This window comes from Hyperoodon ampullatus, assembly GCF_949752795.1.
Source record: "Hyperoodon ampullatus genome assembly, chromosome: 10".
Lineage (NCBI taxonomy): Eukaryota > Metazoa > Chordata > Mammalia > Artiodactyla > Ziphiidae > Hyperoodon > Hyperoodon ampullatus.
In genome coordinates this window covers 82400847-82421086 of record NC_136923.1, presented here as the reverse complement: position 1 = coordinate 82421086, position 20240 = coordinate 82400847, and the positions used below count along the sequence as shown (strand labels likewise).

Genomic DNA, 20240 nt, shown 5'->3' with positions numbered 1-20240 from the left:
CAGGGGTGGGGAAAGGAGATAACCAGGCCTTGTGCTGGGGAAACAGAAAGCTGAGCCAAGGGACTTGATCACCGGCGGAGATACTCTCCCGCTCCGTAGCCTGGTCAGCTTTAATGCTTCTACTTCTCCCCCCACCCCATCTGGGGTCCTTTCCTGTGCCCCTTACCCTTTTATCACTGACGGGTTGCCTTGGAGTTGGGGTGGAAGCATGGGGTTATTGTGGCCCCAGAGTAGAGCTGCACTGATGCTAGGGGCTGGTGGTAGCTGGTCCTATCATGGGGGGAAAAAGTGAAGATCAGACAGAATAGTGTGAGTGGAGTCCTCAGAAGGACTAAGGACTCCGCAACAAGAGAAGCCACCGCAATGAGAAGCCCGCGCACAGCAATGAAGACCCAACGCAGCCAAAAATAAATAAATACGGAAAGAAAGAAAGAAGTAGAGAGGACAGAGGAAGAAGAGTTCTCTCCCTCCCTCCCCAATAACCTTGATTTTGAAGGTTCTATCAAACCCTTTATGATCTGCTGAAAAATAGCCCAAAAATATGTCCTCCAAACTGGACATATGCCAGCCTCCACATTTGAATCTCCCTCCTATCCAGCCATCCCTTTCTTCCTCACCACCCTCTGTCTAACAGGACACCTACAGTTTCAGAAAATCATGGTGGAATGCAAGGACATAGGAGCAAAACAGGGCTTGAGACTTAAAGAAAGGGAGAGAGTTGGGGGAGGAGGGGGTGGAGTGAAGAGAGGTGCTGGAACCAGCAGTTAGCGGTTTCCTCTCATGCTTCCTCTTCTGTGGGTTTTCTCCTCCATGGAGGAAGGCCTTTCTCTGTCCTCCTCAGAGAGGGGATATATTTGGTGTTTGCTCCCTTGAATTGTAACATCCGATAAGGATGCAGAACGATTCAACGAGTATGTGTTTGTTGGTGGGGAATCTCCTCCAGGGTGACCCTCAAAATCTGCACACATATGACCCCTTCCATCTGAGGAAGGGAGGTCAAAGCAGCGCTCCTTCTCAGGGTCCTTTTCTGCTCCAGCTGGTCCATGTCCACCAGAGAATCTGCCCCACAAAAATCTCCCTTTTGGGAGAAGCCTCAGGCAAATGGGACCAGCCCTGAACTCAAACAAGTTTGACAGCTTCTCCCCTGCCTCTCTTTCCCTACAGCTTTTATAGCTAGAGCTGCCTTGATCAATATTGACTTTGGCTAGCTGGCATGGCTACCCACAAAGTATTTTTCCTTAATTTCTCAGGTAACAACAGGTGATGCTTCCCTCTCCTGGTACCATCCATCAGTGCCGCATGGGTTTGAAGCCAGAGGCTATACCCCCAAATCCTGCATCAGAGAAGTTTCCCTCCCATCTCAACCTCCTTGCCCCTGCTTTTCTCCTATCTCAGTATCTCCCCTTTTCTTCCCCAGGCTTCTCTTTCCACTCTCTCCCCTTCCTCAGGTTGGTAAACCAGTCCCTAATCTCTTCCCACCCCAGATTGGAACGTGTGTCCCTCCCCAACACTCCTTAGAGCTGTCACCTGGCCTCCTCCAGGTTTCCATAGCCCCGTTGCTAAACAATTTGCCAGGGGTAACCATTAACCTAGCCCTTAACTCACTCCCCCACCTTTCTCACTAGAAGGGATTTTCCAATCATTGGTTAGCAGAGCCAGGTTACCATCTTTCCTAAGCTCTTGGGTGGGATCTCCGCATCTCAGAGTACCCAGAACAAAGCTGGGGGTGAAGATGTATTTTAAGAGGTGTTTTTAAAAGTATATAATTGTTTATTTCTTTCTCCTTCACTATCTCCTTGCTTCTCAGACACACACACTCAAAAATTAGGCTCATTGAGTAGGGATTTAATTATGTTCCCTGTTTTGAGTCCACCACCTGGCCCAGAATGAATGAATGACACCCTTCTGTCCTTAGGGTGTGTGTGTGTGTGTGTGTGTGTGTGTGTGTGCGCGCGCGCAGGGGTAGGGGCACGTTTCAGTAGGGGTGTAGGTGTTTTTTAGCAGGTCTGCTTCTCTCTGCCAGAACTTGGTGAAATTCGAATGCTTCCAACTTCTCTTGGGGCACTGAAATTATTAATTCGGCCCTGTGGTGTCCCTATGGGAGTGATCATACTCTGCACCCAGGAAACAGGCAAAGGTGGGCTGAGATAGGAGCCTCGCTTCTTATTTCCGCTTATTTATTTAAAACACTCACGTAGCTCTTACTATGTTTGCCAGGCACTGTTCTAAGCTCATTATAAATATTAAGTTAGAATTGTTGGCATAGGTTGAATTAATGTTGCTTATCTCCACTCTCCAGAAAAAACAAAAACAAAAACAAAACCCCCCCAAAAACGCGTCTCTGTTCCTTTAAGGTCGGCCTCCTCTCCAGATTACCCAACGCCCCTAGACCCGTTCCGGGGGCTCGGACTCCAGCTCTGCTAAGGACCTTCTCACAGGCTCCACCCCGTGTCAATCAAGGGCCAGAGGCCCGGTTGCTAGGCAACAGCAGAGGGCGGGAAGTTTGAACGTTCGGGCACCGCCCCATATGCGAATAGGCCAATCATCGTCCAGCCTTCTCTGCGGTCCCCTCCTCCCTCTCGCCCTGTTGGATCTCTAGGCAGGATCCGGGTCTCTTCGACCAATAGCGGCTAAGCAGGCGGGGCGTGTGCGCGCGCACCCCGCCCTCGCGTCGGCGCACCCTCCCGCAGGCCCGCGGCACTTACTGACGCGGTCTCGCGCACGTCGCTACCCAGGTGACTGAAAAGGCGGGAAAACGCCGCGAGCTGTCCGCAACTGGGTGGGGAAGTCAAGAGCCTGAGGCTGTGATCTTGGGGGCTTGGTTGGCAGGGGCGGAGAGAGGAGGCGTGCAAAACGTGCCCCACAGGACCCTCAGACCGTCTCCAAATACAACCTTCGCGTGACAGGAATGAGGGTGGGGCGAGTGGTGTTTTCCACAGTCTGTACTTTAGTGAAATACCCGAGAAGTCGCCCCTCCAGATGCCCTGCACCTGTGACCATAGCTCTCGAAGGCCCTAGCAGCCCTGCCCCTCAGCCCTCTCCCATTAGTTCTCAGTGGAGTTGCATTTCTGCGCGCCCCGCTACCCCCGCCTCCTCGCGGGTGAGATCTCGCTCCTGAACCGCCTTCATTTTCTTCATCCACAGAGCCTCCAACGCCATGGCCTCCGTAGGAGCGACCCCAGGCAGGACGCCGCAGGGACCGGGACCCGGGGAGGCCTCGGCCAGCTTCCCCAGCCCGGCCCCAGTGCCGGACCCCCGGGAGGCCGAGGAGGAGGAAGAGGAGGAGCCCGCGGAGGTCTGGGGGTGGGGCGGAGAGGCGATGTCGGAGGAGCAAGAGCTCGAATCTGGAGAGCAGGGAGTTGATTGGAACGTCTGGTTGTTAGACTCTAAAGGGGCTGGGAACAAGAGCTGGGCCAGTCACTTCGCTCCGCTCAATGTCGGTTTCACATTAACTGAATGGGGGTGATGATGCCTATCTCAGAGAGTTGATAAAATAATTAAAATTAAATATGGCATGCCTCAACCCTGCACTTAACGAGTGGTTGGTTCAAATATTAGTTTCCTTTCTTCCTTGCCGGACAGATTCATCTGTGTGTGCTGTGGAACTCAGGATACCTGGGCATTGCCTACTATGACACTAGTGACTCCACCATCTACTTTATGCCAGATGCCCCAGACCACGAGAGCCTCAAGCTGCTCCAGAGAGGTGAGGACAGAACTAGGAATTCCTCTACTCTGGGATTAGAAACGTATTTCACTCGTAGGTCCTTACCTGACTCAATCTATTTTTATTAGTTGACCCCTAGAGGCCCCCCACTTTGTTGTTTTTAGGAATTCATCTCATTATTCACAAATGTACCAGGAGCTGGAGATACAGTCCTGGGCACATCAGTCATGTCTGTCCTTTAAGGGTTTACAGTCTAGTGATAATCTCCTGGGCACCCCTCTTCCCCTCCCACCACCCCATCAGTCTTACTACTCTTTCCTTTTCTACTCTCATGTCTGACTCCGACTTACGCTCCCAATGTGGGGGGCACTCCCTACTCTTAGAGGGAGGAAATAAGTTTCTGAGGGGTGAAGGGAGATAGCAAGGGGAGGGCTACGGGTTCCCTCTTAGTCAAAAGATAAAGATCCTTGAACTCATTTGGTCTCCATTTTCATTCCGAGTTCTGGATGAAATCGATCCCCAGTCTGTTGTCACGAGCGCCAAACAGGATGAGACTATGACTCGGTTTCTGGGGAAGCTTGGTAAGGACTGAGTAAGGGAGAGAGGGAAAATGGGGAAGGACTAAATTATGGAATGTTCCAGGAGACTAAAGGGTCTTGGGGGGAGCTACAGCCAGGAGACCAGAATTGGGTGAGAGGGAAGGTGGGACAGCGGCAGAAGGACTGAGATGTACAGACTGATGGCCCTTTCTTTGTCTCCGTCACAGCCTCCCAAGAGCACAGAGAGCCTAAGAGACCTGAAATCATATTTTTGCCAAGTGTGGATTTTGGTATCTCCTCCCTTTTGCTTTGCCCAATCCCCCATCCCAGTTTTCTGACCCTTTCTCCTAACTCCACCTTCATCATCAGAGGTCCCCCCTCAGCCCTATCTCATTCTAAACCTTTGTGTTCTTCAAGCCCCATGACCAGTCTCCCCACGATCTCTCCTAATCCCTACCCTTTAATAACCTGCAGCTTAGGCTTGTCTAGGGATGAGGGCCTTCCGTGAGAAGAGGGAGTTGTAACACTTTTTGGTCAGCTTTGATTGTTGGCATTTTCCCCTTTAAGCCAAAGCCATTTGCCCCTTAAAAAAAAAAAAAAAAAGGCACTGCCTCAGTGACCTCGTTCATCTAGAAGATGCTTCCATAACCTTCCCAGGTTTTGCAAAAAGGACAGGGAATGTTCTATCCTAAATTAGATGTGAGGGCATTCATGTTATTAGTTCCTCTGTTAATATGATTTTTTTGACCCCAAATCCCCAATTCCAGACAGATATCTTCCTCTGAGCCATTTATCTTTCTCAGTTTATGTTCCCAGCCAAACCTCTTTATAGTATATGTAGAATAAAGAGTCTGAAAATTTGCCTCTTGTCTCAGCTTTACGTTAACTGCCTGTGTGAATTTGGCAAGCCACGTCATCTCTCTTGCTTCTGTTTTCTCATTCTTAAAATAAGGTGAAGAATCGGGCTGTAAGATCTTTCCCTCCCTTCTTCCCTCAAAATAGGCCTGGAGATAAGCAAACAGCGCCTCCTTTCTGGAAACTACTCCTTCATCCCAGACTCCATGACCGCCACTGAGAAAATCCTCTTCCTCTCCTCCATCATCCCCTTTGACTGCCTCCTCACGGTGAGATGGGTCCCTCAAGAGAAGGGCTGGGTTGCAGCAGGTTAGAGAAAGGCACAAGCACCTGGAGACTAGGTTTGAGTCCTGGGAGATACTAGCCCAGCCCTGGAAAATAATAGTTTTCCCTGGTGTCGTCCAGCCTCCAAGACGTTGGGATTTACCCCACCTCCTCTACTGATCCCCTCCTAGGTTCGAGCACTTGGAGGGCTGCTGAAGTTCATGGGTCGAAGAAGAATCGGGGTTGAACTGGAAGACTGTAACGTCAGCATCCCCATCCTAGGCTTTAAGAAATTTGTGTTGTAGGTCATTTACCCTAACCTCAACCAAAGTAAGGTGGGATTGGGAGGCCTGGAAAGTAAGACGGGATGGGGGGCGTTGGCTGTGACCCATCTGGTAAAGTGCTCTAGGGCACACAGGAACTCCTGAGAGGGTGTGGAGCTCTGGGGAGAAAACTGAGAGAGTACTCTTGAAGGAGAGCTAAGCGGGTATAACTTAAGAATGAACTCAGAGCTCTCATACCCCAGCCACCTTCCTTTCTGCTTGTTTTCTGTCCTCAGGACCCATCTGGTGAGCATAGATCAAGACACCTACAGGTAAGGAGATGGAGGCAGGCTGTCATCTTTGGGGAGGGAGAAGGATTAAGCTTAATGCTCTAATAATCCTTAACTGGGCTCTAATTTCTTTAATCCTGGGGCTATTAAGAGCTCTCTCCCTGAAGGAAAGAGAAGCGGGGTGAGGGGAGAGAAGAAGAAAAGCACAAAGGCGTCCCCCTCCTTTTCTAAAGGGAGAAACTGAGGCGGAGAGCAGTGAGGGACAAACCTTACATCAAGACTTCATCTCAGGAGGTGTTCCCAATCCCCATTCCATTTTCTCAATTGCCTTTTAAAATACAAATTACCCTAATTTCTCCCTGATAGTGTCCTGCAGATATTTAAGAGTGAGCCTCACCCCTCAGTGTACAAAGTGGCCAGTGGACTCAAGGAGGGGCTCAGCCTCTTTGGTAGGTGTGCCCCCTCCCTCATCCCACACTACACAGGCCTGCCAGAAAAACAGCTGCCTCCAAAGATGTATCCCAGCCCCTCTCTTTCCACTTCACCCCATTGCCAGCTGTCTCTTCTTCTCCAGTCCAGCTTCTTTTTTTTTTTTCCTTAATTTTTTTATTTTTGGCTGCGTTGGGTCTTCGTTGCTGCACTCAGGCTTTCTCTAGTTGCAGCGAACGGGGGCTGCTCTTCATTGCGGTGTGCGGGCTTCTCATTGCAGTGGCTTCTCTTGTTGCGGAGCACGGGCTCTAGGCGTGGGGGCTTCAGTAGTTGCCGCGCGTGGGCTCAGTAGTTGTGGCTCGCGGGTTCTATAGCGCAGGCTCAGTAGTTGTGAAGCACGGGCTTAGTTGCTCTGCGGCATGTGGGATCTTTCCAGATCAGGGCTCGAACCCGTGTCCCCTGCATTGGCAGGTGGATTCTTAACCACTACGCTACCAGGGAAGTCCCAATCCAGCTTTGTTATCCTCTTTGTACCCTCCCTCAGTTTGGGCATCTTCCCGAAACCTTGTCCAGTATAGTTGTCCAGTGTCATTTGCGTATCATTTCTTACTCTACCAATTCCATGTTTATTCCTTGGGTTTGTATGAATATTTCTACTAGTGGTGTACCTGTCTAGGGACTTTGGGAGGCCCTATGTATAGAGGAGAGTTATGTAACTGCATAACTCCCATGTTTGCTTTGCATAGAGTCTTTATTTCCTATAGTTGTTTCAGGCTTTAGGGTGTATTGGGGACATCACCCCAAGTAACCACATGGTTTCACTGTGCATCTCAGTGGGTTGTGTCTAATGTTTATGTGTATGTGTTGGGCTTTTTGTGAGTCTAATTATGCCTGCTCTGCATATTTTTCTGGCTGAATGTTCCTGTGAGCGCCCATTCCTCCCCCAAGCCCATGTAAGGTAATCCCGGCTCAGACTTGTGACCACACGCTGGCTTTGGCTGCCTTTGTGTCCTGTATCTGGGGAACGCCCCCCAGGCCAGCCAGCCAAACACCCAAACCTCTGACCCTGATGCCTCAGCTTAGACACATCCATACATTGCTTTCCCTGACCCTGCTTGTAACAGGTTCACTCCATACCCCAATTCCCAACAGGAATCCTCAACAGATGCCGCTGTAAGTGGGGAGAGAAACTGCTCAGGTGAGTAAGAGTCACACACGTGCTACAGGTTAATGCAGGCAATCTGTAGACTCAAACACACCACCCTTAGTAGTAATGAAAACAACTGCCCTTTCCCAAATGCTGGCTAAATGCATTTAATCCTTACAACGACCCCATGTGGTAGCTAGTGTTATTCTCATTTTACGTTGTCAGCACAGATGCACATGTACCCACTGATGATACACAGACTTTCACACATACACGCAGCAGAAGCAGAATCACAAGACAGCAATGTACACATGGTAATATCTTTAATTATTAAAAACATACTTCAAATTTGAGCTGTTCTCTGATGACTCTCAAATATGTATCTCTAGTTCCGAGCTCAATTATGTGGAATGCTCTTTGCACATCATCGCCACCTGCAATTTCCACAGGCAGCTCAAACTCAGAGCATCCAAACTGACACCCACTGGCCCTGTTCCTCTTCCTGCATTCCCTTTTCTGGTTAATGGCATTGCTGGCAATATAGCTTCTCAAGCTCTGAACCTTGGATTGATGCTTCTCCCTCACCCCCCATATTCAATTATTCACTGAGACCTATTGATTCTATCCAGAAATGTCTCTCTCAGCCATCCCCTTCTCCCTCTTTCCTCTGCTCTAATTCTGGCTATCTTCATTTCTAACCTGGAACATTGCATTCACCTTCAAATTGGTCTCTCTGCCTCTAAACGCTTCTTTTTCCAATGTGTTCTTCATTCCAAAATAGAGATCTGAGCATGTCACGCCCCCACGCCCCTTTTTTTAAAGCTTAAGTAGAAAAAAAACATAAATCTCAGGAGGTTTCCACATTACCTGCATGATTAAGGGTCGCATCTTTAGCAGTATGGCATTCAGGGCCCCTCAATTTTAATTTCCAGGCTTACCTCCTCATACCCATGTTTTGTTTTGTTTTGTTTTGTTTCGTTTTTTCGGTCGTGCGGCTTGTGGGATCTTAGTTCCCCAACGAGGGATTAAACCCACGCCCTCAGCAGTGAAGGTGTGGAGTCCTAACCACTGGACCGCTAGGGAATTCCCCCTCAAGCCTATGTTTATGCTGTTCCCTCTGGAAAGTCTTTCCCCTGCTCTCCACCTGTCAAAATCTTACATCCTCTTGCAACCCAACTATCAGCTTTCTGGTGAAGCTTTCACAGGCACCCCTGAGGAGACTGACATGCACTTTGCTGTGTGGTCACATAGTGCTTGTTTATATTTTCTAGTTGCACTGTCACATCAGGTTGGAATTAGTTGGTGAATCTACTTGCCCTCATAGCTGTGAGTGAACTCTATGCAGCGGCCCATTCCTGTTAGCTCAGCACATGGCCTTGTATGCAGTAGAATGCAAGCACACTGGTTACATCATCTCTAAAAACTCAGGAAACCTTTGCTAGCCTGCAGGTGCACAATCTTTTCCCCATGCCACCTGCCCTGCAATGTATGTCTTTTGGAGGTTAATTTAGGATTATCTCTGAGGCCATCTCCAGGTAATTGGTGGGGTGATTTAATTACCTCGAAGTTCTTCTCTAGTGCTTCAGGCACAGATCTCTAGTCTCAACCAGGGATGAAAGGGAAGGAATTCTCAAAGGAGAAGAGAACTGAGTTAAAGGTGAGGGAGGGGTGCAGATTCCTTAGATAGGATCCTGCAGGGCATAGAATCACAATCTGATGATCAGCCAAGGGCCCAGCTGGCCTGAAGCCAGACAGGGCACCTGGAAGGTGACTAAATGTCACAGTATGCTCTAAAGAGCACTGCCCTAGCACTCTGGAGACCTGAGTTTGAGATCCAGTTGTACTTCTTACTAGCTGCATGACTTTGGACAATTTGCTTACCTTCTAAGGGCCTCATCCCCTCAGCTGACTTGAGTCTGGCTCAACTAAGACCTCCAGGCACTCGAAGTACATGAGCCAGAGCTACCCAGGTGTTTTATAAGAAAATCTGGTGAGGCTCGTGCTCTCCAGGTGGGGAGGGTATTCACAGACTGGCCGACACTGCCTCGGACACCTGTGCTCCTCTGTGGCCAAGGAGCAGAGGTGCCTAAAACCCACCCTCGAATCCACATGAGTCTTGCACTTCATTCTAACCTGGGGTGTTCTAACCCCGGGTAACTGGCCGTAGACTACAGTGTGAGATACACATCCTTAGGCCCCAGTGTCTCCACAGGTTGGCTCTTATACAAAATGATATGCCTAATGGCTTGCTCTAATGTAGGAAAGAATCTGTGGGCTCCCAGGTCCTTGTAGAATCTCACACTCTTCATAGCCATAGGGAGATAGGGATACCCAGAATTAGACGAACACAGATGAGACATTTATTTCTGTATAATAATTTAATTTATTAGGAAATAACCTCAGACACAGAAAAGGTAATAATAATAATAATAATAAACCTCTGTGTTTCCACTAGCCAATTTAAAAATAAGACAATGTTATCGAAACCCTTTAAGTATCTCTACCCAATACTTTCTTCTCTGCAGGGATGAACATTATCACGAATTGAGGACTTATTCTACATGGAACAGTTATATACTTCCATAGGAAGAACATGAAAAGACATGAATGTCTGTGCTATTTCACAGCTAAATACAGATACACAAACTTTCTGACTCACTCCTACTCAGCTGCAGAGAGAGCTAGAGTGTTGGCATTCAAATGCCTCAACACACTGCTCTCCCTCTAAAATATTGACAAATTCCATCACATATCCACATAGAAGGACACATGGTCATATCCATCAAAACCGAGATACACACAGTTGTGCTCACATCCAGAGGTTTTCAGTAGATGCGAGTAAACACACCTGCATAGATAGGGCACTGTACTTACCGGTGCAGATACATATTGCCGCAATCCCCAGGGACCTCCAAATGCACATTTTTCACAAATTGAGATCAAGACAGTGATGAGAACAGATGTAATTTCTGGTCTCCTCACTCCAACCCTTACTTCCAGGCTATGGTTCACACGTCCAACCCAGGACCTGGGGGAACTAAATTCCCGTCTGGATGTCATTCAGTTTTTCCTGTTACCCCAGAATCTGGACATGGCTCAGATGCTGCATCGATTGCTGGGTCACATCAAGAACGTGCCTGTGAGCTCGGGGTTGGGGGCAGGGAGGTGGGGAAGGAGGTTGAGGGGTGCTGGGCATCTTGAGGGGCATTAGGGCGCGAGAAGGCAAACAGCGGCTGTGTCCTTGTTTGACTCTAGCTGATTCTTAAGCGCATGAAGTTGTCCCACACCAAGGTCAGTGACTGGCAGGTTCTCTACAAGGTAAGACCTCTCTTCTTGAATCTAGAAGTCCAGGTTAAGACCCCCAGCATGTGTTCCAAATCCTCTTTACTCTCGTCACCCGGTCCAATTTTATCCCAGCACCTTTAAAAAAACTTTGCACTGTGGAAATTGTCAAAAAAAATTTAGAGAGAATAATACAATGAACTCCCATGTACCCACCATGTAGCTTTAACACTTTGACTCATACAAATCTTGTTTCATGTATATCTTCTCTCACTTTCCTTTTCCTGTATTATTTTGAAGCAATTCCCAGCCATCATATAATTGCACCCATAAATATTTCAATATGCTTTCTAAAAGAAAATTATTTTTAAAAAAGAATAACAATGCCATTATCTTATCTAAAAATTAATGTAATTCTTTAATATTAATTATCATGTTTATTTCTATTCATCTCTTTAATGATTTTTTTAAATTACAGTTTGTTTAATTGGGATCAAAATATGTTCATATAACGATGGGATGATGTCTTTCTGAGTCTCCTTTATGGGTTCCTTCTCCATTTCACCATTCTCTCTCTCTCTGTGTCTCTCTCTCTGTGTCTCTCTCTCCCTCTCTCCCTCCCTCCCCCCTCCCCTCCTCTCGCCATCTCTCCATATATATATCTTTCCCCCTTGCAACGTATTTCTTGAAGAAGCTGGATTATTTGTCCTACAGAGTTTTCCTTAGCCTGAATTTCACTGATTACATTCCCTGTTTTTGACATGTTTCTCTCTATTCTAGAATTTCTGTAAATTAATAGTTGAATCTAGAAGCTTGATCAGGTTCAAGTTTAATTTTTTTCAATAGTGTTTCATAAATGGAGGAACATAATGTCAGTATGTCTGACTCTCCTTTTGTGATGATAGCAGTCTTTGATGTTTAATATCTAAGTCCATTAGTTCTTTAGAGATTGCAAAGTAGTGTTATTCTAATTCTTTCTTCATTTATTAGAATGTTTCTGGAAGGAAGACTTCCTCTCATCTACTCTTTGGTTACCTAGTGATATCACAGAACATTGCTTGATTTTTTTCCCCCTGATTTTATCTGTCCAGCTATCAGCAAATACGAAATTAGTTCCATAATCCTCCAAGGCAACCAATGAGTTTTTTTGGTTGCTGTTGTTGTTTTAGTATCATTACAAACTTACAGATTTCTTCGTGCTTCAGGCCACTGCATTTTTAATCTTTACACATGTTCGAGATATTCCATCTTTGGCCAATGGGAGCCTCTTCATGTTGGCTTCTGAGTCCTTTAACATGACACTAGTAGACTTGGATAGCTTCCCCACTCTCTGGTTTGACAAGATGTACCAGATATACCATTTACACCTACTGGTTCTGACCCGGAACCAGACATTTCTCTGAGGAGCCCTGGTTCCTTTTAGTGAGAAATGGTATTTCTGTATACCACAGTGAATGCTAGAGGGTACTCAGCATGTTTTGCTTATTGCTTGTAGGCCTTTTCTGTGGACAGATCTAGGAACTTAAAAAAAAAAACAACATGATAAATTAGTACTGACATCACCTATTTATTTTATTTTAGTTTTTTAGATATCCAGAGATCACTATATCTATATTCTTTTTTTTAATTAATTTTTTTTGAGTATAGTTGATTTACAATATTGTCTGCTGTATAGCAAAGTGAATCAGTTATACATAAATATATATCCACTCTTTTTTAGATTCTTTTCCCATTTAGGTCATTACAGAGTATTGAGTAGAGTTCCCTGTGCTATACAGTAGGTCCTTATTAGGTATCTATTTTATATATAGTAGTGTGTATATGTCAATCCCAATCTCCCAATTTATCCCTCCCCCACCGCTTCCCCCTTGGTAACCATTAGTTTGTTTTCTACATCTGTGACATCACCTATTTAAATTCAGCACCACAGGGTTCTTACCTTGTATATTCCACTTTCATCCTCTTCAATATTTCCTTCTTCCATACTGGAGATTCTGTGTCTCAATAACACTAGGAATGAGAAAATCGAAGTATCACTTACTTGCTTTTTCCTACGTTACATCCACAACAGTCTTAGAATAGCAATATCACCATTACTACCAAAACTATATGATTATTGAACACTATTTAACATTTTTTGGGGGGAAGGAGGGATAGTTCTTTCTGTTCTCCCTAGGATATACAGTCAAATTGCTGTGTTTTAGTCACTACTTCAAGTGGTTATGTCACTATCTGGATATACATTATGTTCATTTGTTTCATTCTTTTTTTTGATTTTTAATAATTGCTTCTTAAAATTTAATCTTATAATTATGTAGAATATTTACACAGTTCCAAAGTCAAATCTCCCAAACAAGGTATAGTCAATTAAATTGTAGCTTCTATCCCTTTCCCCACTCTCCACCTATAGATAACCTTTAAAAAAATTTTTTTTGGCTTGAATAAGTTTATCTTTTATAGAAAAGGATAAAAATAAGCAGTCCATGATTTTTGGGTGGTTTCATAAAGTCCTCAGTGACCCAGTCTCCTTCTGTCTTCCTGTTCTGCCATCCTCAGCATGTGGCTTCTACCACCTAGCTCAAGATAGCAAGGTGAATTCCAGCTGTAATATCTGCTTTCCAGCTACTCCTCGTCCACTGCTATTCGAAGTTTCCAGTGACTGTCTGAAGTTTCTCTGTGCATGGTTTCAGTTTCCAGCTTTTTTGCTGCAGCAGCTGCTATAGTTCTGTTCCCAGTGAATTTGAGGTTCTTGATGTCTCATTGCAGAAAGAATTCAGTGAGAAACAAAGGTATAGTTAAGAAGTGGGTTTATTTAGGGAGAAACACACTCCACAGACAGAGTGTGGGCCATCTCAGAAGGCGACAGAGCCTAAAAAAATTATTTTAAGGGCTTCCCTGGTGGCGCAGTGGTTGCGAGTCCGCCTGCCGATGCGGGGGACACGGGTTCGTGCCCCGGTCTGGGAAGATCCCACATGCCGCGGAGCGGCTGGGCCCGTGAGCCATGGCCGCTGAGCCTGCGCATCCGGAGCCCGTGCTCCGAAACGGGAGAGGCCACAACAGTGAGAGGCCCGCATAATGCAAAAAAAAAAAAAAAAAAAAAAATTATTTTAAATTTATTTATTTATTTTTGGCTGCATCGGGTCTTTGTTGCTGCGCACGGGCTTTCTCTAGTCGAGTCGAGCGGGGGCTACTCTTTGTTGTGGTGTGCGGACTTCTCATTGCAGTGGCTTCCCTTGTTGCAGAGCACGGGCTCTAGGTGCGCGGGCTTCAGTAGTTGTGGAACGTGGGCTCAGTAGTTGTGGCTTGTGGGCTCTAGAGTGCAGGCTCAGTAGTTGTGGTGCACGGGCTTCAGTAGTTGTGGCTCATGGGCCCTAGCGCAGCCTCAGTAGTTGTGGCACACATGCTTAGTTGTTCTGTGGCACGTGGGATCTTCCCCGACCAGGGCTCGAACCCATGTCCCCTGCATTGGCAGGCGGGTTTTTAACCACTGCGCCACCAGGGAAGCCCTCTACAGTATATCTACCTAACACATAAAGTAGTTTCAGTTTTATTTTACGTGAGCAGATGTGTGTGACTATTTGTATATTCCCTCCCACTACTTAACATTTATCCTTGGCTTCAGCCAGGCCAGGCTCCGCGTTCAAGCACTCTGCCTGGGAGACCCACCATGTTCCTGCTCAGGATAGCATGGTGGTTAAAAGCCAGACACCTGGGCTCAGTTCCCAGCTCTTCTGTTTACTCTCTGTGAGACCTCGAGCAAATTGTGTTACCTCTTTGTGCTTCAGGTTGCTCACCTGTAAAATGGAGTCATGCTAGTCCCTATCTCCTAGGATTCTTTTGAGAATTGAATGAAATTAACACATGTAAAAAGTTTAGAATATTGCCTGGCGGGTAGTAAACATTCAATAAGTGTTAGTTCTTATTCCTATGTCTATTCATTTGCCCATGCTCTTGCCCCCACCTAGAATACACTCCTCCCTTTGGAATTGCCTTATTCAAGACCAAGCCCATTTCTTTTTCTCTGCAAAGATATCCCAACTATTTTAGCCCATATTAGTCTTATTCTCTGAACTTCCTTAGTAATTTTAGTCAGTTTCACAACTTGGTCAATCCTTTTTGTGGGTAGTCATTGTTTTTGTTGCTTGTTTCCATAATGGCTAGATTATAAACTCTTTGGTTTATACACTTTATATATCCTCTGTCACAGAGTGAGGCTCAGTCAATGTCCTTTGGATTGGGTCTATCCACTCAGTCTAATCCCTGGTTAGAGCAGCCACCTCAGGTCACTGACTTTCACACTGGGGAATTAATTCTCAGTGACTCTCACCCATCCTCTCTTCCTGCTGTCTCTTACCCGAATGCTATCATTGCCCCTTCTGCTCATTTACTTCTTCTCTGCCTTTCATATCCCTATTTCTCTTTCTCCTTCCTCTGTACAAACTTCTCTCTTGGGATATTGTACAACTCTCTATCAAAGCAACTACCACTTTATTTTTAAATCTTCTGGGTGTATTTCTGTCTTCCTTACTAGACCACGAGCCCATCTAGGACAAGGGACCCAGTTGTCTTTGTTGTCTTTGGAGCCTCAGTGTTTAGTGTGGTGCCTGGTGAAGAGTTCTGCAGATTCCATTTTCTCTCTCACTGTTTCTTTTTTGCATTTGAGATCTTCTCTCTGTCTCTGTTATTGTGTTTTTCCCTATTGGTCTTTGTTCTTCTCAGTCCATCCCTGTTCTCTCGCCTAAGCCCGGCCTGGGTATGGACCACCCTCCTCTGTCCATTTCTCCTACAGACAGTGTACAGTGCCCTGGGCCTGAGGGATGCTTGCCGCTCCCTGCCCCAGTCCATTCAGCTCTTTCGGGACATTGCCCAAGAGTTCTCTGATGACCTACACCACATTGCCAGCCTCATTGGGAAAGTGGTGAGTGGAAGGAAAGAGGCAGAGCTCCTGGGAAACTAGGGGAGAGGTGGGTTTGGGTAATAGAGAACGACTGGGCTCTGGGGAATGTGGTGTGGAAGATGGGGATGCATGGGAGACACTGAGGTCAGCTGGATGACCAAGGGATGGCATGGTGAGACGAGATGGCAAAATATCAGGGATCTGCTTGGAGGCTTGGAGGGTTAGGGTTAAAGCAGGGACTGAAGGGGCCCAAGTAGAGGTGAGGAACAGGACGAGATGGTGCTGGATGTAAAGAACCTGGACTTCTTGTCTCCTCAGGTGGACTTTGAGGGCAGTCTTGCTGAAAATCGCTTCACAGTCCTCCCCAACATAGATCCTGAAATTGATGAGAGTGAGTGTTAGGTGTACGGATGGGCCTGTGAGGCCTGAAACATGAGCCTGCCCGTTGATGGGGTACCATTCTCGGTAGGCGGCCACTACAACTGGGGATAATCATCGCAACCAGAGCAGGAACCTTACTTTTGATATCCACGTGTCTTTCACCCTCCTAGAAAAACGAAGGCTGACAGGACTTCCCAGTTTCCTCACTGAGGTGGCTCGGAAGGAGCTGGAAAATCTGGACCCCCGTATTCCTTCATGCAGTGTCATCTACATCCCTTTGGTGAGGGCAGGAGGGTGGGTGTGCTCCCCAGGGGTTTTTTAGGGGGACATTAGGCTTATGAAGGACACATTAGTAGATAAGAAAACCCTGGAGAAATCTGAAGAACATGAACACTTTTTGGTGGCTTTAGCCCCCTGAGGGAAGCACTGGGGGATATAGGGGACTCTGGCTTCCTCTAAGGAAAGAAAGTGCCCAGTACATCACTCTCTACTTTATCTCTTTTCTACTCTCCGCAGATTGGCTTCCTTCTTTGTATTCCCCGCCTGCCTTCCATGGTGGAGACCAATGACTTTGAGATTGAGGGTCTGGATTTCATGGTGAGACCCTTGACCTCTGTAGGGGTTGATAAGGAAAGTGAATGAGCAGCTGAGAGGAAGGCCTTACCCCATATCAGCACTGCCCGATGTGGGATCCCTCTTCTGTTGTTTTACTCTGATCTTTACCAGCTCTGAGACAAAGGAGAAAGAAATCAAGGTCAGGGCTGGAGCGGGGGTTAGAGAGGATGAGGATCGAGAGAAGCAAAGCCCATAGCTTTGAACCCTTGTATCCAGTTCCTCTCAGAGGAGAAGCTTCACTATCGTAGTGCTCGAACCAAGGAGCTGGATGCATTGCTGGGGGACCTGCACTGCGACATCCGGGGTGAGGAGAAGCGAGTGGCTGGAGCGGAGTGGGCAGCATGGAGATGATTCTGATAGGCTCCTTTCCTTCCTGCTATTGCTCTCTCTTTATCTCTCTCTCTCTCTCTCTCTCTCTCTCTCTCTCTCTCTGACTCTGCCTTTTCTGAATGTCTCTGGGTATTTCAGATGGTATCTGCAAGCCTGTTTCTGGGTCCCTCTGCTGGCCTCTTTGTCTCTCCTTCACTTTCCCCTGGAGCTGACCCCCAGCTCCCTCCCTTACCTGCCCCCAGACCAGGAGACCCTGCTGATGTACCAGCTGCAGTGTCAGGTGCTGGCACGGGCAGCTGTCTTGACCCGGGTGTTGGACCTTGCCTCCCGCCTGGACGTCCTCTTGGCTCTTGCCAGTGCCGCCCGGGACTATGGCTACTCAAGGCCCCGTTACTCCCCACGGCTCCTTGGGGTACGAATCCAGAATGGCAGGTGAGAACAGAAAAGGGTGGAGGCATAGACAAGAGGGGCCCAAAGGCCCCATCTTCTGCATCCACAGGCCATGTGCAAGGTACCTCTCCACCCACTGCAGGCATCCTCTGATGGAACTCTGTGCCCGAACCTTCGTGCCCAACTCCGCAGAATGCGGGGGGAACAAAGGGAGGGTCAAAGTCATCACTGGACCCAACTCCTCAGGGAAGAGCATATACCTCAAACAGGTAGAGGAATCCCTACAAACTGGGCCTCTGGAATCTTCTCCATTGTCTCCATCCCCCACCTGCCAGTCAACCCAGGTCCTTACAGCTCTTCTCCCCCTGTGTTCTGACCCCAGCTGTCCTGAAAAGACCGTAACCCACACCCGCCGCTCCTCTTCCTCCCAAGTTCTCATTCTCTACCTGAGGGAGAGCCATGCTCTAATGATCGTTCCATGGCCTGAATTCTCCTCCCCCACCTCTGAATTAAAGTGTACCTTTGCTCACTCCCTGCCCTTTACTGATTCTAAAGTGAGCAGAAGGGGCTGTGATCTTCTGTTAAACTGTGTCCATCTCTCTTGATCTATTGTTCTCCCCTCAGTTTAGCCTCACCTTCACCTCAGCCACACGAGGCACCGGGCCCTGTCTCCTCCCCTATTCAGGTAGGCTTGATCACATTCATGGCCCTGGTGGGCAGCTTTGTGCCAGCAGAGGAAGCCGAAATCGGGGCAGTAGACGCCATCTTCACCCGAATCCATAGCTGTGAATCCATCTCCCTTGGCCTCTCTACCTTCATGATCGACCTCAACCAGGTCAAAAGGAGGAGGGTTGGGGGAGGGGGATAATGGGGAAGGAACCCTACCCGTGAAAAATGTCAGAACAGGAAAAATGTTCCTTCTGCTGCCTGCTCTCTACACTAGGGGCAGGGAGCACCCAGTTCAGAGACCAGGAGAATCAATACCGCGAACCTTTATCGATCCCCGGCTTTGTGTGAGGCACTGTTGGCAATGAAAGGATGAACAAAACGTGTCTCGCCGTTAAAGAACTTGCAGTCCAGTTGGGTGGACACCTACACAAGCAGCTTTACTGCCAGGCAGACTGTGGTCAGTGCGTTACAGGCCTCGAATGTTTCTGAAACTCTCCCTTGTCCACCTGGTACCCAGCAGGTGGCGAAAGCAGTGAACAATGCCACCGAGCGGTCGCTGGTCCTTATCGATGAATTCGGAAAGGGAACCAACACGGTAAGGGGAGAAGCTGTTGAGGAGTTAAGGAGGGGAAAATGAAGGAGGGCTAAGGAACAAGAGGGTGCGGCTGCGCCTCTGGAAAAGAACAGGGGTGTGTGGGTGGAAAAGAAACAGAGTGTGAGGCGGGAGAGCCCTGGCAGGAGGAGAGGGGCACACGGGGCACCTGTGGTTCCACAGCCTCACCCTTGCCCTCTGCACAGGTGGATGGGCTTGCGCTTCTGGCGGCCGTGATCCGACACTGGCTGGCGCTTGGGCCCACGTGCCCCCACATCTTCGTGGCCACCAACTTTCTGAGCCTCATTCAGCTACAGCTGCTGCCACAGGGGCCCCTCGTGCAGTATTTGGTGAGGAAACCAATCCAGCTCCCTAGGGGCCCCTAGGCCGAGCATTTCCCAGAGCTGGGAACTGGCTTCTCCGTCAGAACAGGGGCTCCTTGAGCACAGGGACCATGTCCCTTCCTGTTTCTCACTCTCCACAGCAACTGACCAAGGCACTGGGGCAGGAAGCGGAATGACTGATAACATTCCCCTTTTAATTCTCTTTTAAGACCATGGAGACCTGTGAAGATGGGAATGACCTTGTCTTCTTCTATCAGGTTTGTGAAGGTGTTGCCAGTGCCAGCCATGCCTCCCACACAGCTGCCCAGGCTGGGCTTCCTGAGAGACTCATTGCTCGCGGCAAGGAGGTGAGGTCCAAACAGCAACCGCCTCCATCAGGGCTCCCTTCCACTGTCCCTGCTTCTCTGAGGGACCTGGATTTCTGGGCCCATGGGATTTCTGACCCTTACTCTCTCTGCTCTCACCCACTCCCACCCCTGCCCCTTCCTCCTTGGTCCTAGGTCTCAGACTTGATCTGCAGCGGAAAGCCCATCAAGCCTGTCAAGGAGCTGCTAAAGGAGAAACAAATGGAAAAGTGAGTGCAGGCCCAGGGTCCTTGTTCTCTCTAGCATGTTCTGCAGCTCTTCTACCCCTTTCAGGGACTCAGACTTGCCCTTTAAAGATTCAAAATTTCTTCCTGAAATTTCTAAATTCTCAAGGTCTCGGGTTTCCTGTGCTGCATCCTCTTCCCTCTGCTCAGGGATTCTGTTATCCATGCTTCCATAAATCTCACTGTTCTCTCTCCCCTCAGTTGCCAGATGTTAGTAGACAAGTTTCTGAAACTGGACTTGGAAGATCCCAGTCTGGACCTGGACATTTTCATGAGTCAGGAAGTGCTGCCTGCTGCCACCACCATCCTCTGAGAGTCCCTCCTGGGCTCTCCTCCACATCCCAAACCCCGGGAGGCTGCCAGGCCCTCTTTGTTTCCTTACCTCCTTCACACCCAGAGTTCTCAGTTTCCCTGGAAATTTTGTTTCATGTTAGTAATAAAGTTTATTTTGGAGAAAGTTATTGTTTCCTTAGACGAGCCAAAACAAAACAAGAGAGTAGGAAAGAGATGAAATAGGAAGCAGCAGGCCACAGAGGGACCTGCCCTGCCTCATTAAAAATAAAGTATCACTGCTGGAGGGAGGCCCTCGGGTTCTACCCAGGGGGACTTTATGAGAACCAACCACTTCAACAGACCCTACAGAAACAGATGAGAAGACAGGAGCCCAAGGGAGATGTTCTTTCCCCTCAAAGTAGGA

General features: G+C 47.9%; 1 protein-coding gene across 2 annotated transcripts; it reads left to right on the top strand.

Annotated features, from left to right (window-relative positions):
• Nucleotides 1-3157: 3157 nt before the first annotated feature.
• MSH5 (mutS homolog 5) lies at nucleotides 3158-19856 on the top strand (the record flags this gene model as incomplete). Of its 2 annotated transcripts, none has more annotated exons than XM_079713028.1 (24): nucleotides 3158-3295; nucleotides 3583-3706; nucleotides 4168-4248; nucleotides 4434-4496; nucleotides 5209-5330; nucleotides 5517-5626; nucleotides 5885-5920; nucleotides 6245-6327; nucleotides 7460-7505; nucleotides 10455-10593; nucleotides 10710-10772; nucleotides 15526-15654; nucleotides 15952-16024; nucleotides 16185-16294; nucleotides 16531-16611; nucleotides 16846-16933; nucleotides 17202-17391; nucleotides 17492-17618; nucleotides 18035-18184; nucleotides 18539-18613; nucleotides 18817-18960; nucleotides 19164-19301; nucleotides 19455-19528; nucleotides 19745-19856. In XM_079713028.1, the coding sequence occupies 24 exons, from the start codon at nucleotides 3158-3160 to the stop codon at nucleotides 19854-19856; spliced, it is 2496 nt and encodes an 831-aa protein (XP_079569154.1). The 2 variants fall into 2 exon arrangements, with proteins under 2 accessions (XP_079569154.1, XP_079569153.1); XM_079713027.1 differs by having other exon boundaries at nucleotides 18536-18613.
• Between the last annotated feature and the right edge of the window lie 384 nt (nucleotides 19857-20240).